The sequence below is a fragment of the Cololabis saira genome, chromosome 4, assembly GCF_033807715.1.
Source record: "Cololabis saira isolate AMF1-May2022 chromosome 4, fColSai1.1, whole genome shotgun sequence".
Classification (NCBI taxonomy): Eukaryota; Metazoa; Chordata; class Actinopteri; order Beloniformes; family Belonidae; genus Cololabis; species Cololabis saira.
The window spans coordinates 16,268,265-16,287,771 of record NC_084590.1 but is presented as its reverse complement, the minus strand read 5'-3'; the positions used below and the strand labels follow the sequence as shown (position 1 = coordinate 16,287,771).

The 19,507-nt window shown below is 40.9% G+C and overlaps 1 protein-coding gene across 1 annotated transcript; it reads right to left on the bottom strand.

Moving 5' to 3' along the window:
• Positions 1-332: 332 nt before the first annotated feature.
• On the bottom strand, positions 333-19,032 carry fbxo46 (F-box protein 46). Its single transcript, XM_061718999.1, has 3 exons — positions 18,641-19,032; positions 5,385-6,010; positions 333-4,023 (listed from the first exon to the last, which is right to left on the bottom strand). Exons 2-3 carry the CDS (start codon positions 5,862-5,864, stop codon positions 2,206-2,208), a joined length of 2,298 nt encoding a protein of 765 aa, XP_061574983.1. The 5' UTR covers positions 5,865-6,010; positions 18,641-19,032; the 3' UTR covers positions 333-2,205.
• Between the last annotated feature and the right edge of the window lie 475 nt (positions 19,033-19,507).

Genomic DNA, 19,507 nt, shown 5'->3' with positions numbered 1-19,507 from the left:
TACGTACATCCCAGTGGAGAGCGTGCACTGTGATAGGTCTCCTCCTTTGACAAAAACAGCTTGTGTCCAATAGGATTTTAGGGAAGAAGAAAAAAGAGCAGACCTGAAAGTAACGAGTACTTTTCAGCCTTCCTAGAAATTTACTCGAGTAAAAGTAAAAATATTTGTCTTGGAAATGTATTCAAGTAAGAATAATAAGTACCAAAGAAATCTAATACTCAAGTAAAGTACAAATCCTCTGGATATGTACTTAAGTACAGTACTCAAGTAAATTTACTCCGTTACTGTCCACCACTGCATATAACACACCACAAGAAAACAGGTCGTGATTGAGATTTCCAGTTTTAATCATCACTTCTGTTTTTATTTAAGCAGATACTTCCCATTAGCACTGTACACATCTGCAACCTACAGATCTCCCATGACTCCCCAACCATCTTCCCATTTTCATGCAGAGTTTCAGTATCAGTCATCACATCAGTTCTCAAATGTCCAGTCTGTCAGTTTGCAGGGGTCTGGGAGTGTAAAAGGAAGGGACGAGGGGGAAGGAGAGACCGTTTGTTTTTTTCCCCCCCCTCCTTAAGAAGGAAGAGTCAGAGCCGTCATCAGGCACTGTTAATGTTACGCTCCCACAGTAAGAGTCTTGGGTGGATCCAGTAGTGCCGAATGGAGTGTCAAGCATATGAAACCTAACCACTTACAGGGTCCTGTGCAACTCCCAATACTCATCATCTGCGAGGTATCTGACACCTCAGTCTCCTGGAGGGTGGGTAAGAGGTAGGGGGCTTTTAAGGCTGGAAGCTGGTGTAAAGAGAGTTTCTGCTGTCTGTGGTAGATGTTTCACTCGCTTCAAAGCATGAATGACAAGTTTGGCAAACACTGCTCTCGGCCGAATCATAGGACGGAGGGATAGAGGGAAGGAAGAGAGCTCAGGTAAAAAAAAACCAAAAAACAAACCACAAAGATGGAGTATTCAAAAAGAAAAAGACATCTCTGCAGGTTGAGTAGGGTGACAGACTGATACAAGGAGAACACAGTCCTCAAGAGTAAAAGCAAATAACGGCAAACATTCTGACACACAACTCAAAAACAGTCAAAAAAAAAAAAAAAAAAGGCAAACAAGCAAATCAATCAAACCATACAAAGTGACATCAGGCCTTTCCAAAGTGACATCAAGTTTCTCTTTTTAAATCCCATTCAAGTCCATCTCCCATAATTCTCTGTAAACCAGAAAGCACTCAGTGGCTCCTGTTTATGGCTGATCAGCAAGGTTAGGGTCCACTCTGAAGATTACAGACTAAACCTGTATATGCGGAGGCTGCGTCTGTCATGAACCAATGGTATGGCTGTTCAGGTTTAACACGAGAGACACAAGCAGTAACTTCAGCAGCAGCATCATCAGGGGACTGATCAACACAGTACAACATTACAGCACATTCAGAAAAATAGAAACAGATGGTGCAGGACAGGTACAAATGGCATCTTTTACATCAGAGGGGAGGGGAGGGGGGGGGGTTGCTTTATACAATCACATTTCTATGGTAATGCTGAACATTCCACCACTGAAAGGTTTTTAATCTGTTGGACTCAATACAGCTCGTTCCTGAAGCACCACAATACAGCTAACATGGATGTTTGTGATACGACATAGGACACAGTAAGTGTTGGGAGTAGTCAGCAGGCTCTAGGGCGTTACATTTCTATGCGTCACTTTCTGAATGCTAATCTCAGTAAAATACACTGCAACATTTTCACGTGAATCACCTACTGTAACATCCATGTGTAATTAGACAAAAAAGAAAACACACGCACACACACACACACTCATGCACACACACACACACACACACACACACACACACCTAAGAGGCAGATAAAGGACTGAATGACAGCAGCAGGAGAGGACCCCAACCCTGGTATGCAAACTTAAAAGCAGCCACTCTGGAGCAGTCGGGGAGAGAGGGATCTGGAGGGCTGGGGGGGTGTAACACACCTCTCTTCCATCTTTACTTCTCAGCTGCCCTCTCTTTTGAGGGCCAGTTTGAAAAAGAAGGGTGGAAGCAAAAACAAAACAAACAAAAACACTGGAGCAGTCCTGGAGTGTCGCTCCTCCTCGTACTCGTCTCCGTTTCCCAGAGCTGGGAGAGAAAGGAGGAGGTGCAGAATGAGATGAAAGTTGGTGTGTGCGAGGCGGCTCGCGCCCCTCTACCTGGCCTCCTCCCTCCTGTCCTCCCTCTTGGTGCGGACGGGCGTGGAGCCGTCGGCCGGCTGCTGCACCCAGTTGTTGTCGTGGAGGCCGACGCGGCAGCCGGGCGTGTCCTTGTCCGTGCGCCGGCAGCACATCCAGTAGGAGCGTCCGTAAGGCAGGTCGTGGTGGTAAGGTTTGGGGTGCCAGCGACATAGAGAAACGTCCCCCCGCTCGTACTGTCGCTTACACTGCTTGCAGGGGTCGTCCCTGTACAGAGGGTCTTGGTTCCAGCGTGAATCCACGGCACGCACCCCGTACGTCTCGATCAGCGCCTTAAAGTAGTGACAGGTGCACTTGAGGGCGGCCAGGGAGCGCGTGGGCAGGTAGCTGAAGATGTTGACCATGATGTGGTCGGGGAGCAGCAGCATATACTGCCGCGGCTCCAGGAGCCGCTGGATCTGGAAGCGGATCTCGAGGAAGTCATGGGACACGTGGCGGTAGAGGCGACACAGCGAGGGATCCGAACAGTCCTCCCCCACACCGGGAGAATCTGGTCGCGCCGTCCGCTCCCCCGAACCCACCGTCAACCCCGACCCGGGACTGTTGTTGTTGGCACAGTCCAAAGAGCACATTCCTGGCCCGCCGCCAGTGGATTTTGCTTTCGCATCTTCCTCTGGTCCCCGAGGGGGCTGAAGGAAGAAGAGTTGTCCAGGAGGGGGGTCGTCTGACGAAGGTTCGCTGGAGTTTCCAACACCCCCTCCAGAGACGCCACCACTAGGCAAAGCAAAACACACCGTCTCCTCCTGCACATTCTCCGTGCTGTCCTTGCCGTAAAAAACGCATTGGTCCACCGCGCCCGTTACCACCACCTCCACGTGGAAGCCAGTGACTCGCTCTCGGCACACGTTGGAGCTCTTCTTCTCCCCGGAGCAGAGCTCCTGCTTTGGGTCGGGGCTGTTGCACGCCGGCCGTTCTGGATGATGCGGGTCTCCCTCTGGTTTGGGGCCGGCAGCAGTTGTGGCAGCGAGCAGCAGACAGCCGGGGTCTCTGGACGAGGGACTGACCAGCTGGTATAGATCACAAGTAATTTTCTCTTTGGCCCTGGCTGCTGCTTGATTACTCCCTCCACCACAGCTCATGAACATACAACGAGACCGGCCGGCTGGTTCCAGCAGAGAGCGGGAGTTTGATACTCTGAAGGCTATCCTGACCTCCCCGTGGCTGTGGTTGGGTGGCGGCGGTGGAGTGACAGTGCCAGACTCGTCTCCTCTCCTATGGTCCCTCTCTTTGTCCCCATCAGAAGAATGTACTCCAGAACTGGGGCCGAGATGGAGCCGATTTTCAAGGCTCTGGGACTCAAAGTGTGCAATGGCCTGTGCCACCCTGCACGACTCTTCCTGCTCCTCTAGCTCCTGGTCCGTCTGAATGGGAGACGACGGCTTCTGGACTTCTCTGGAGGGCTGACCACTGGAACCATTTGACATAAACACCATAGGAGAGGGATCCGACACCGTTTCCCGGAGTAGAGTGTGCTGGTTGCTGGTAAGGCCCTGACTGTGAGTGGTGATAGGAAATGGCTGCTCCTCAAGCTGGTTTCCATGAACAGCTACGATCCCTTGAAGGGCCATGGCGGTCCTCTGCTCAACCAAGGCAACCATCTCTGCCACAGAAAGCAGGTCTGTTTCATTCACATTTCCTAGTTGTGCCTCGTCGTGGCTCGGAGGTGCAAGAGACGACTCATGACTGACAGCCTGAGAGCGTGTTGGGGGGTCGTAGGACGAGCATCTTCGTCGTCTTTTGGCCTTGCTGCAGTCAGTTGCCCAGTTACCTTTAACCTGTGGAGAAGAAATATCTCATTAGGAATTCAGAAATACCAAAAACATAATAACTATTGAGGCTAGGGCTGTTCGATTTTGCACAAAAATAAAATCTCGATTTTTTTCTCTCAAAATCCGATTTTCGATTACGATTATTTGGTGAATTGACAAAAGGCAAAGAAATTATTTCAAATACCGTATTTTCTGGACTATAAGCCGCACCCGCTCTATTTTTTAAAAAATAATAAAAAAAAGATATACAAGCCGCACCTGTATATAAGCCGCATCCGCTCTATTTAAAAAAAAAAGATATGCAAGCCGCAGATATTTATGTTGTTAGATTAGATATTTACTACATGTACAGAACCATTTTGAACGTAAATAATGTACATGTTTGTACCTAAATAGATCTTTCCTATCAGTGTCTTTTAACACGGCAGCAACTTTGCTGATTAAAACAGGACAGAACCAAGAGAAAATAACTGGTATTTATTTATCTATTTATCTGTTTGAAATCTGCTTCTACTTCTATCTGCTAAAGAAGAAGTAGCGTATTCTTCTTTGCATTTATTTTGTCTTAGTTTTGATTGTAATACCGGTTAGAGCGCCCCGAGCGGTGGAAGAAAAATCCACAGAATAGCCGCACCTTTGTATAAGCCGCATGGTTCAAAACCTATGAAAAAAGTAACGGCTTATAGTCCAGAAAATACGGTATGCTGTTTTTTTATTGAACATTTGCCCAATTGGGCTTTAAGTGCAAACTTTGCTCTTATTAAACCAAAAATGAATGAATAAAGTGCAAAACTCTGTAAAATAAGTTGAAAAAAAGTTTTAAAAAATATAATAAAATATAAAGTTTTATCTCTGAAAAAAAAAAAAAAAATCAGCAAATCAGCACTTGCAAACATACAGTAAGTTATATTTCCAATTAAATAAAACAAGATATTTTCTCATTTAACTAAACTGGGTCTTTGCATGCTAAATAATAATGCAACCCATGAAGGAGGTAGAGGTGTGTAATGTCAGTCATTACATTTGCTATTCACATTTGCAAGTTTTTTGCAAGGAACACGAGCCGGTCTACCGCATCTGGCTTGAGGGATGCCCGGTGGCATGTTCCAACGCCCCCTCCTACACTAAAGAGCCTCTCCGATGGGGCACTTGTCGCAGGTATTGAGAGGTATTTCCATCAATCATTAATATGGTATCAATCATTAATATGTGTGCAGACAAGGTAAAAAAAAAAAAAAAAAAAAAAAAAGTGAAAAATCGATTTTACGATTTTCACGTTTTAACATCGTTCTAATTACATTATCGCGATTACGATTTAAAATCGATTAATCGAACAGCCCTAATTGAGGCCATTTTCAACATCTTACCTTCATGGCGCTCGGTCTGGGTTGGCCTGCTCCGCTAAACTGGTGTGCAACGAAGAAGGCAATCTTTTCCTTTGTGTTGCCTGGCTTTATAACATACCAGGTGTCTAGCAGTACACGTCCGTCCTCCATCTGGGGCCCCGAAGAGGGTGGGGAAGGAGGGCCGGAAGGGGGCTGAGGAGTCTGGCTCGGTGACAAGGAGCTGGACTCAAGCTCAGGTTCAGGCGGCGTGTTCTCGGAGCCCACATCCTCATCTTCTTCAATTCCCTCTTGAGCTCCAACTATCATCCCTACATCGTCACTATCGTCTGCTGTCCTTCTGGGCCCTTGCGAGAGCTCGGCCTTGCAGAGCGAGGGGGACCCTGCCCCGCTGGCAACCCCACCACTGCCCCCCGATCCTGGGCTCCTAGCTTTGTTCTGGGAGTAGGTGCCAAAGGGGCGCGGGCACCAGAGGCGGATGTGGGAGAAGGTGTCTCGGTCCATCAGGATGCAGACCACCGAGGCATATCTGCATCTATGCTGGTCAGCAGACACGTAGAGCTCTCATTATAGGACCCCTGCTCCAGTGGCAACCCGATGGGCACCAGCAGCAAGACCAACACCAATGCCGGGCATACAACCTGCAAACACTGGAAGGGGGAGGGATGGGTTGGAGAAGGAGAAATTATTACACTGTGATTAACAGCTTGATAAATTAAAACAGTTTTATCTCTAGGGTAACAAAGCTTGTCAAGGCTGGGATTTATTCGGATAATCAATAGCCAATCAAGGCCACCCTGAAGAGTTGGCCTGCGGTAGTCGGACAGGCTGGTTTACATCCACGGCCCAGCCACAAGAGTGGAGACAACAGAACTATCATACTAGACCAGGGGTCTGCAACCCAAAATGTTGAAAGAGCCATATTGGACCAAAAACACAAAAAACAAATATGTCTGGAGCCGCAAAAAATGAAAGGCCTTGTATCAGCCTTAGAATGAAGACAAATGGTGAAAGGAGAAATGTCTAAAAAAAGTCAAAATGTGGAGAAAAAAGTCAAAATTTAGAGAAAAAAGTCAAAATGTTGAGATTAATGTTGAAGTACAATCTCGAGAAAAAAGTGGAAATGTTGAGAAAAAAGTGGAAATGTCGAGAAAAAAGTCGAAATGTTGAGAAAAAAGTCGAAATGTCGAGATTAGGAAAGGAAAAAGGAAGAAAAAAAGTGGAAAAAGGAAAGAAAGAAGAAAGAAGAAAAAAGCAAAAAAAAACAAGAAAAAAAAGGAAAAAAGACAAAGAAAGAGAAAAAAAAGAAAAAAAAGGGAAAAAAAGGAAAAAAACGGGAAAAAAGAAAAAAAACAAGAAAAGAAAAAAAGGAAAAAAAAGAGAAAAAAAAAGAGAAAAGAAAGAGAAAGAAAGAGAAAAAAAGGAAGCAAAAAAGAAGAAAAAGGGAAAAAAAAAGGAAAAAAAAGGTGAAAAATTATTGAAAAAGCTCCAGGAGCCACTAGGGCGGCGCTAAAGATCCGCATGCGGCTCTAGAGCCGCGGGTTGCCGACCCCTGTACTAGACTGAGACCAATCACAGATAGCTTGCTTTATACTGTACTTTGGCCAAACTGAATTAGCAGTTACATTTGCCAGTGCATACCAAGATCACATCCTCCACTTTGGAGCCACTAAATTAAATTAAGGGATTACATTTCAGGTTTGGGGTGTGTGGTCAGCCGATGAGAGAGATGAGAGATGGAACACAAAAGCACCAAATGGATTCTCTACCCTCTCCTGCTGCATCTCAGCCTTTCAAAGAGGACTTGCTTAATAAGAGGCAACATGGGGAGGAGCATGCGGGCATATGCCAGATCTATTTTTAGCCAACAGCAGCAGAGAGTGGGGTAGAAGTTAAACTGTTGTTGCCATCCTCCTTGTGCTCAGCCCGTTCCCGCTGCTGAAGAGTACTACAGCCAAAGGAGGAGGGAGCTTTTCATCCACCCAACATCCCTTGCTTCTGTAGCTAGGCCAGCTATGGGGAATGCCAGGAACGTGCCAGAATGCTTAAGGACGGACACAAGTGGCAACAGAGCAACTTGTTTGTCTCATTGGTAAACTGTCTTATGTAATGCCTTTTAACTAGAGTAGCTCTACAAAGCACTTTACATCTCATTTGAGCTGCAGAAACAACCCACACAAGCAGAGGTCACCTTTTGTACATTTCATGGTTTATCTGTATTAAAAAAGGATTAAAAGTGGACAGAACAATTCTGATTCATATCAATTTGTGACTCAAAAGTACAATTTACTTCTGAGGATGAGGTTCGACAATCATTGGACATCACAATGATGCGTCTTCTGGGCTGACATTGGACCAAAAAACAAAAGCATTTTGATATGAAGGTGAAATAATGTCCACATCCACCAGCCAACATACTGTACGCATCCAGATAAACCCACGCATGCCCGAGAATAAAAAGTGACAACATTTTAGCCTTTAAGTATGATGCAAACAGGAGAAGCAGAATTGTGCCAATGTTCTACAACTTATTTTGATCTCCTTTGTCCTCCAAACCCCAAGTTATTTTAACTCTAGCAAGAATAAGATTTTCTTCCAACTGTAGAAATGTGCCTGTGACATTGAAATCACTTGTAAACTTGTTGAGTGTAGTTCAGCCCAAGATGGCCTTGATGCAGTACCAGAACAAAATGAAAGTTTGCAGCCTAAATGAAACTATAGTTGATTATTGTTAATTGATCATTAAAACAGAGCAAAACAATGATGCGCTACAGTGAGGCCTTCATGACCTTATGTTCTATACTTGTAAAACTCCAGAGAAGAAGAACTTTCATAACTTCAAATTTGAAACTTATTTTCAGATTATAAAACTTGAAGTAATGGTACAGTTGTATTTACCAATTTCAGTCTCAATTTAGTAGTTAGTAAATATTTATTTCGGTCAATCACAAACAAAAATGAACAAACAAGATAACACAGGTTTTTCCCTGGTCAACATTGTGATTATTTGACCGAAAAGGTCTGGGCTTGAAGCATAAAGCTTATCTTGCCCACCTTTTAACAGAATAGAATATACAAAAAAAAAACAAATGAAGTATCATAAGTCTACACAAAATAACGACGACGACGACAATAATAATAGTAATAATAATAATAATAGCAATAATAATAATAGCTCTGAAAACAGAAAGTGAAAAGATGCTAAGGAAACCGGCAAAACAAATTAAAGTTGTCATTTTATCTCATGCATGTGTACATTCTTCTTTGTTTGCTTATTGTGTTTCTGTATGTGTCCATTACCTTTGCTTTGAATAATATCTTGTATGCTTTTATTGAATTTGCTAGTTTAAGGTCATTTTCTAATGAGTTCCACAGTTTTACTCCTAAAACAGATTTGAGTGAACTATTTCCACGCTGAAAATTGTTTTGAAGAAGATGGTGATTTCAGTAATTCTTCTCTGAGCACTGTGACATACCCAGCCCCCTGCAAATCTGCATTAAGCAGTACCTAACAAAAACATTGGGTTGTTCTTTCAGTTTTTGACTTGGTAGTGACTTGACTAAAGACAACCAAATAAACACTCAATTGGAAAAACTTATGTCATCAGTTAAATTTATCTCCAACAGTTATTGTCTGGACCATCTTTTTGTTATGCGAGTTAATAACTCAATGTGTCCGTGAAAAGTAGTGATGCACCGAATGTTCGGTAACCGAAATTGTTCGGCCAAAAATAGCAAAAAAAACACTTTCGGTGTTCGGTGGAATAAGTGGGGGAAAAAAACCGAACAATTAATAACGCGTGTGATGACGCATTCAAACAGCGAACAGCGTGGAGTGAGGGGCGTGCACTGTTAAATGCAGAAAACATGTCAGCATGTCAGATCATTACTTGGATGTGGGGAAAAAGCAGAGGACACAAGAAATGATCCAGGCTGAGTTGGAGCGTTGGAGCACTGAGATGAAAGCGCAGAAGAAAAGGGCCCGTACTACCGATGCGGTGCGCGAACCCTCACTGTCTGATATGACCAGATCCTCCAAGAAAATAACCCAGATTTTTCAAATTATTATACAAGGCTTCAAATTGCGGAGATCAGCCATCCCACAGTGACCCGATTAATTGAATTTGAACGGGAGAAGATGAAAAAGGATTATGAGAAACAATACAATAAGTACAGTAAAACAAATTGTGACTGGCGGGTATTTCACTGCACATTTATTTGATTTATGCAATGGTGAAAAAATTGGCAAAATAAATGAAAAACTGCGAAGAACCATTGTTCGGTATTATTCGGTATTCGGCCAAGTGTTTATTATTATTTTCGGTTTCGGCCACAAATTTTCATTTCGGTGCATCACTAGTGAAAAGGTTTCAACCATAGCTCTTGAATACTGTTTAGAAAAAGGGGGTGGCCATGTTCAATCAAACTTCATGGGGGAGTTGAATAGGCAATAGGCATACCGGTAGTTGAAATACTGAAGAAAAAACTCCACAAGACTCAGTCATCAACATATCAACTTAAACCACATCACTTATGTGAAGCATATGCAAGGGCAGTCACTCTTCTGGGTTTTCAAACCCTGACCTCTTCAGCTCCAAAGTGCATCATATCACAAGTTACGAAGTAGGACAATGATTCAATGATGATGTCATTCTGATGTACACTACTGCTTTTCTCTTGTTATTGATTGTTCCAAACAGTATTAACTGAACTGAATCCTCCACCTCCACTTCCTCCCGTGTCTTTGACGTGATATAATAAATTATAAAAAGGAAGACAATATACTGTTGAGTCCAACGTCAGGTCAACTTGGCTTTAAACAATACTAAAGATATTAGTGGACCTCTTCAGGGAAAACAATCTACCTGGATATTAACAGTTCAATGACCTCACTGTGTTCAATTACTTACATATCCCATTTAAATGGTAAATCAAATAAATTAACATCTGTGTTGTGCAACGCAAGGATTTTATATCACTCTTGCTTAACTTTGACAAAAATAACCAAAAAAAAGTTTAAACAGAAGTCAACCAATTACAACAATATATTTAAAATACATTTTGATTGCAATACCATGAACATCTATGTGAGCAGACAGCGATGGTGTGACTATTTCACACTTTTTGTTGTTTGTGTGTAAACAAATACTAATTATGATGAATTGTAGCCATTTTATGGAGTCATACAAATTGATATGTGCAATTAATCAAGACCCCAAAAATTCAAATTATTTCATATTCTTGACTTTAGTATAGAGGAAATAAAGTACGTAACTTGAAATGTTTTAAAGGTTACTAATAGATCAAATAAAACTTTATTTATATAAAAATTTTCAGACAACAGCAGCACAAAGTGCTTTACATAATAAAATCAACATATATATATATATATATATATATATATATATATATATATATATATATATATATATAAATAAAAAAACCCACACACACACTCATGGTTAAAAAACATCAGGTATTCACACACATCCTCACATTGATACCCACACAGCACACATATACCCCACACAAACTTTTTATGACACTGTGGTGGCATCAGCCATTTTTTACGGAGTGGTCTGCTGGGGCAGCAACATCACAGCTGCAGACTGAAGGAGGCTGGACAAAACCATCAAAAGGGCCGGCTCTGTCGTGGGCTGCTCTCTGGACACAGTGCAGGTGGTGGGAGAGAGGAGGATGATGGCTAAGCTGTCATCCATGATGGAGAAGGACTCCCACCCCATGAAGGACCTTCAAAGCGCTGGAGAGCTCATTCAGCGACAGGCTCCTTCACCCTAGGTGTGTGAAGGAACACTACAGAAGGTACTTCCTCCCTGCAGCTGAGAGACTACACAACCAGCACTGCTCACAGTAGACCACAAACAATACAAACAATCCTGACAATAAATGTACATACTGGAAATAATGTGCAATATCTTTCATTCACTGCAACGTGCAATTATGTAAATATCCATCTGTAAATATCAGTCTGTTATCTTTTTATATACTAGTATTTCTTATTATTTATTTTTCTTCTTATTATTATTGTATATACCAGTTTACTGTTTATAGTGTGTTATTATTATTACTGTGTTATTACTTTTATATTGATGCCTCTTGTTTTTGCACTATCCCCTTTGCTGCTGTAAACTGCAAATTTCCCCTCTGTGGGACTATTAAAGGTTTATCTTATCTCATCCCTCCCCCCTTCCCACATACACATCAAAACAATCATAAACATCATGAATAAACATAAATATCTGGTATATTATATGATGCATAAATGCAAAAACTAAGAAATACTAGGCATTCTGACATCCTACAGAGTATTTATTAATACAAATAGCTGCACAATTTAGAAGAGACTGGGTTTTAATGGGGTTCCTGTAAGGACACGCGTGTGTCGCAGTCATAGTCATAGATATTTGATGGATCCATAAAGGATGGGACTGGCATCCATGAAGGCCTTGTGGACTCCATGGCAGAGTCTTTTCCTTGGCAACACTTTACAAGGATACAGGTGGACATGGTTGAGGTCTGGACTGTGATGGAGCTTGGCAAAGATAGCAATTTGTATATTTTAATTAATCTCTCTCTTGATCCCTATTTGTATCTGGTTCCATAGTGGCACAATATTTCACAGTACCAGAGACTTTTCTTTTTTAATACACTGTGTGATGTGTCTCATGATTCACCGGCAACACAAGCCTCTGAGTCATGTATACCAGTAATACTCCAGAAGTATGACCACATCTGTCTTTATTAACCATTTACCAGTACTCATTTGCCAACGCATAAGCACACATTTTCTCTGGTTTTCTTTAAATTATGCATGGTGATGTGGTAGTTGGCAATCAGATTTCTAGTTAAAACTTCAGCTGGGGCTTTTCACTGTAGCAGTTTCGTGTGCTCCTTGTGTGTGTGCGTGGGTTTTTGCTGGGTGCTCCAGCTTCCTCCCATAGTCCAAACACATTAATCATTCACACACCCTTACATTTGGCTTGGAATCACCAGCCAGCTGAATATCTGCCCACACTGTACCCCACTTCTCAGCCAATGAGAGCTGAAAAAGGTTGCAGTCTTCCTAAACTATAAAGTATGAAGAAGGTGTCGTGTAATGGCTGAATAAATGGCCAATACTGTCTAATCCTTGTCCTTTACTGGTGTCTTTGATGACCGTTAGCCCATAATTATTAAGTTGTGACATGTCATGTTTGCTTTCTTAATCCAATTAATATCCTCAGTCAATTTTATTTTAAGTACGAGACGTACAAACTGATGCCTTAAAGCTTTATATTTTATTACAATGATGCTGTGCAGCAATCCTGCACTGCAAAGGAGACGCATTGTGCCCTTTTTTAGAGAGGTGTTAATAAATTGTCTCTGACATGCTTTGGTCAAAATCCCACATGATTATAGCACCACAGCTTTCTCAGACAGCTCTCAAAGTTCAGCTCTACGTGACTGCCAGCACTGAAAGTGAATGGGGTTATCATTGAAAGAATAAATACTTTTTTTTTAACTCACTGTTCTTAAACAAGACAGAAATAATACTCTTTAAGACAAACTCTAGGCCATATAAAACCTAAAACTCTCACTTTTGATTGGTCTCATATAAACCCTGTGGAGAAAGAAATTATACAAGCAGGTGTGCCGTTTTATTATCATGACTGCATCGTTTTGAAATGTGTGACAAGCAGTTGTACAATTTGTACAACTGAGTTTCATAATCAAAATACTGATTTTTTTTGGGGTCAATACAGGTCTTTTCCTATTAACAACCCCTTATACTTTCTTCAGCAGTTTTTGAACTGCTGCTTGCGGTAACCTTTTCATAAAGGAAAATACTGATCACAAGAAAACTATAGTTGTCAGGGACTTGAGGTTTAGCATCAAAGGTAAAAATATGTGTCTGACTGGCGAAGCTCTGCCACTGTAACAATCAATCCACTCTGATTCTGTACTATAGTGTGAATTACTTCTATGACATTCCTCCTCTATAAGTCACACAACCAAAACTCAGTTATAGACAGATTACAGTATTGTGAGGAAAACAAACAACACGACAGCAATGTTTTTACTGTCTTTTCTATCCATGACCCCTTTAACTTTATCCATTTTTGTTCTCTACTTCCCTTTTCATTCACTCATCTTCTGCTACTTTCTGCTCACAAATCACGCAATCCATTGCTCATACCAAATTAGATCATCTTATACGAGGAGCCAGAAGAAAGACTCCACCACTCCTGCACACTAATGAAGTCTCTCTCTCTCACACACACACACACCTTAACCAGCTCCAGACATATAGATTTTGTTTCTATAAGCTTTTACTGTCTTGCAAATTTAGAGTGCTTGGAAGATACGGTATATCTTTATATGCAGATTAACCATTAGGACCCCTTTTTCTATAGAAATGCATACAAATATAAAGTTAAACAGTCAGAATCAGGCTGCTTCTGTTGTGTTCAAGTTAAAATGCCATCCTGTCACTTCCAGTTCTCTATATCTACATATTGGATTTTATTTTTCAATACAGCTGAATAGACAATTTCAGAGCTATTGCAAAGCTTTTTCTGTTGTCCAAGGGCTGAACAAGCGTGCACAGGTATACAAACGCCAACAAGTTTTCAAAAGGTAAACGGCACATTACTGAACTGATTTACTGAGATTATAGATTAACTCGTTAGTCCAACACTGGTATGTCATCTGAGAAAATACAATTTGTTATATATAATTAAGAAAAAAGGAAAGTATTTTCAGTTGTGTGATGAACAGAACTGCCTTCAAAATGTGGGATTAAGGAGGTATCGTGAGAAAAGGTTTCTGCTTCTCAGAATGGAGACTCCTCTGCGCTTTGACAAATCTGCAGTTTTGGAACAGCTTTCTTTTTTCTGTCCAAAATACAATCAAGTATCTTCTGAAAATATTTAGTCTTGGAAGAAAAATTGTTTAATATAATTTTAAATACTTTGTACAGTAGTCCACATCCAGAGACAACTGGAGAGCCCTCTCTTGAAGATTTCCCATTTCTCATCGACAGTTGATCTAATTGTATTTTTCCATTATAAAAAAGGTATGTTAGCATCAGTAAAGCTGGTAAACATTTCTTTGCCACTAAAGCAAGTACCACCTCAGTGCTGAAATAAGATTTTAATAATCATCACAACAACACCACCTTTTAACTTCTGACAACAAAACATAAAGCAACAGAGACTATCCAGAAAATATTATGAGCAGAATTTAGAAGCGCCACTTAAATCCACTTCTACACAAATAGATAAATGTTGTGCATGTACACTGCATTTTGAAGACAGTTTATTAGTTCATTACTAAACACACAATTCAAGGAAGCAACTTAAAAACCAGTGCTTTTTGTATTTCAGCATCTTCTACTGACTTCTACGGATTCCTCCTTTCAAATGCTGAAGTTAAATGCCCTGCAAAAATACACTTGTCCCTCATAGCACATATGGAATGCTGTCATTTGTGAGTGTTTCATGTTTAACATTAGTGGTCAAGTTGGCATATTTTTTTCTCCACATACTGCATGTTCAGTCACATTGACAAAGAATACACCGTGTTGCCTTATTTACGATATTGCTTCCATTTTTCATGACAATTGCCCCTTTCTAAAAATGATTCCTCGGTCAGTCAACATAAATTTGGGGCTGTAGTATCGCATTTAGCCCTGAAAAATGAGCCAAGTGAGACTATAGAGCACACATGAGCTTGTGGGACATTGCTCACAACTCTAGTTATGGTGACGACAAAAACAGATCAGTGCAATATTTCCAAGTCTGGTGTGACACATTTGAAAATGTAGTTGCACTGTGTCAAATTTTAAAAAAAGAAGCTATATTTAAAGCTCAGTATGTAGTTGTTGAGAGACAAACCAAGTCAGAAATGCAAGATAGTCTTGCAGTGCTTACCCTGCAATGTCTCTCTAACAATAGGTGGTCTATAGTGTCTATGTACAGTACGCTTGGTAGATTCAAGAAAAGTATTAATACCAGTTAGGTTGTACTATCTTTAAATCAAAAATGCAACAAAGTGGTGTGTTTTTTTTCTATGCTTAATTTACTGCTTTAAAACAGTTGCTGCAAATAAAGCCTCGAGTTTGGTTTTAAGCCTTCTGCAAGTAGATAATCCTTCAAATCCTGTCCACAGTGGCGCCCAGTGACACCACAGCAACACTACAGTGCCCAGCACTCCATCATTAGGTGCCCAAGTTGCCTGACAAAGTGAGAGAAAAGGGGAGAAAGAGTAATATATTTTAACAATCAACTGCTTTCCTACACACAATATTGTACAGAACTCTGTGTACAGATGAGCCAAATGACATATCTCCAACTACTTTGCCATATTTATCAGTGATACTGCTATTTGAGCCCTTACAAAAGCAATACAGAGTAAGATATTAAACTAAACATCAATGTTCAGTTTAATCAAATAGTTTGGTTAATTATACCTGACCAAAAACCGCCATTTTGCCATACAAGTATATCATGTCAATAATCCAGAATCCATCAGCCTTCCTCTATCTGCAAGACTGATTAAGTGTTTTTAAGGTTGCTAGACATGTCTAGATACGCACATGGCTTTCTGCCAATTATTAGAATCAGAGGCATGTGGATTACTGATGCGGTAAAACGTGATCATTCACAAAATGCCTGCCACAAATATACAGAACACATTTAAATCTAAAATGTTCACATATGACTGTCCAGCTGGTGTACAATGACTGACTGACAATTTTGTTCAATTACTTATAAGATATAAATATACAAACTAAATCAAATATTTCAGACCGCACCATTTCTCTCAACAAATCATTCTCTCCAGTCCACTATATTTATGTGTGTGAACAAAAATACACATGAAATAAGTTGCAAGTACACTTATTTTAATCACTCACCCCCCCCCCCACACACACACACACACACACCTAGCTCAAAGCTCACAAATGACCGTGTAAAGACATGCCAAAATAATCTATGCTCAAGCTCCCTTTCCAAATGAGTGTCTTTGAAGGCTGCGCAACAAGATGAGCCACCCACGGAGCAGCTTTGTGGCCTGCAAGTCAAAATGTGAGCATCTGCGTGTTTGTACTGTAGTAATGTCCCAAGCAAAGACTGATACAACCTTTGACAAGGTAATCAAAGGCCATTGTGTCAAAGTGCTCTATCGTATTGAACACCTGAAGGAAGAATCAATTACTAACCGTTTCAGGGAATCACATCACTTTAGAGGGTTACATCAAGAAAACTAACACTGCAATTTCAGTAAATGTATCACTTTTAACATATAATAACAAATACTGACATTCTCAAAATCCAACTTTATCCGACTGTATACATATTCATACAAAAACCAAATGTGACTCTCCAGTAAGTGTATTTCCACCCATAGGCCTGACATGATTGGATCATTGACATATCTAGTAACTGACCAACTTGTTTTTATATTGACTATTGAAGAGCATATCAGGATATTGCCTAACATGTTTACAAGCATGTCTGCTTACTTAACAAGGTTAGCAACTTTAGCAACATCTCTGAACAAAAGGATCTCCACTGACAACATTACTTATTGAAGTTTCCTTCTTTTCTCCTACTTTTGGCAGCATGTGGTTCCCATAACAAATTATCTTGTCGCTGAAAGTATAAAAGATGACTCTGTGGCTAGTTTACATGACATTAAAAGTCTCAGACTTCCCAGTCGAAAAATTAAGGCCTGTGGAGTCATTTAACCATTACTTTTCTAGCTGTATTTGAGATAACCTAGTGAGTCTGCAGAACCAGCTGAAACAACCCCCCTCCAACATGACAAACACATATACAACTATATATAGAATAGAATACTTTATTGTCAATTAGGAATGGGCGATATTTTACCGTTCACGATAAACCGTCAAAAATATTCCCCACGGTAAGAATTTGTCATCTCACGGTAAAAATTATAAATTCCCGTTGATGAAGTTTTTGTGTAAAACTGATTTATGGTTCTGCGTTAAATCCACGCGGAAGAAAGAAAGAAAGAAAGAAATAAATAAATAAAGAAAGAAAGATATGAGCCTGAAAGAAAGAAAGAAAGAAATGAATAGTGAAGACCTGAGATTCTATTTACAGATGATAGTATATAGTTACACATGTAGTGGAATATTGCACAGATAGTCCAAGAGAAGTATTGCACGGTAAAAACACTAACGAAGACATAAAACAGTTACAACAGAATCCTGTGAATCTCGTGAATATGGTGTAAAAGTTAATTTATTTCAATAATTCAACTAGAATATGGTGTAAAGGTTAATTTATTTCAATAATTCAACTAGAATATGGTGTAAAAGTTAATTTATTTCAATAATTCAACTAGAATATGGTGTAAAAGTTAACTTATTTCAATAATTCAACTAGAATATGGTGTAAAAGTTAATTTATTTCAATAATTCAACTAGAATATGGTGTAAAAGTTAATTTATTTCAATAATTCAACTAGAATATGGTGTAAAAGTTAATTTATTTCAATAATTCAACTAGAATATGGTGTAAAAGTTAATTTATTTCAATAATTCAACTAGAATATGGTGTAAAAGTTAATTTATTTCAATAATTCAACTAGAATATGGTGTAGCTGCTGCAGCAGGTGTGTTTCTGCTGCTAATCCATCACCTGGCTCTGCGGAGCTAACCAGCTAAAGGCTGATTTATAGTCCCGCGTTGCCCCGACGCAGAGCCTACGGCGTAGGGTTAGGGTTGCCACCCGTCCCGTAAAAAATACGGAATTGTCCTTTATTTGAGAAAAAAATGTTGCGTCCCGTATTGAACTAATACGGGACACGATTTGTACCGTATTTTCATTACCTTTTACACCATATTCTAGTTGAATTATTGAAATAAATTAACTTTTACACCATATTCTAGTTGAATTATTGAAATAAATTAACTTTTACACCATATTCTTCACCTGTAGGCTATATTATACATCTGGGCTGATGTGGACATACAGAGCATAGGAGGATATTTCAGTTGCTAGTATGGTTGTCTGTCTGTACAGTCATGCAAGTTCAATGCTATTAAAGCACTTTAAACTTTAAATCAAAGCATTTTGTTTTTTCATATAAAATAAACATATTTTATTCAGTTTAGAAGTTTTGGGGCTTTTTTTTGGCTCCTCCGCTGCTGAAATCAGGGCGTCCCTTATTTCTATTTCTGAAAGGTGGCAACCCTACGTAGGGTACGCGTCGATTTGACGCAGAAGCATAATTCAGGTTTACCTCACCTGAGTAAAGGTGAGCTCCCCGCCGCGCTGCGGGACCAGCAGGTCTGGAGAGGACCAGCTCGGCCCCGCACGACCCCTGCGGTGTCCCGGCGGTGTGCGGGTGTCCCGGTGGTGTCCCGGTGGTGGTAGCAGCAGGTCCTCGGCGGACCGCAGGTCCACGTAGCGGGCTAGCCGCTAGCCCAGCCCCAGCACACGCTGGCCCGGCCCGGCCAGCAGCGCCGCTGCGCCGCCTGTCAGCCCCCCGACCACGGCGGCTGTTGCCAGGACTCCCGGCTGCTCGCCCCTCCGCTGTCTGCTCGGAGGCGACGCGAGCGTTCACGGTGTGTTTCTCGGGGAAACCGGAGTGGTGAGAGTCAGAGCTGCGAGAGGAGGAAGGCCATCTTGTTGACAAGCAGCTGCGCAGGCGAGCAGCCAATGGCGGCGCGGAGTCGAGGCTGTGCCCAAATAAGGAGCTGCTGCCCCCCCCGCCCTGCTGCTGCCCTGCTGCCCCCCACACACACACACATACAGAGATACACACACACATACAGAGATACATACATACACACACACACACACACACACACACACACACACACACACACACACACACACACACACACACACACACACACCACACTGACCACAGCAGACAGGTGTCTGCATGTATGTATAGATATGTGTGTGCGTGTGTGTGTGTGTGTGTATATAATATATAATATATAATACATATATATATATATATATATATATATATATATATATATATATATATATATATATATATATATATATATATATATATATATATACTGTATACATATATATGTATATATATTTACATATATACATATATACACAGTATTTTTCACACTATAAGGCGCACCA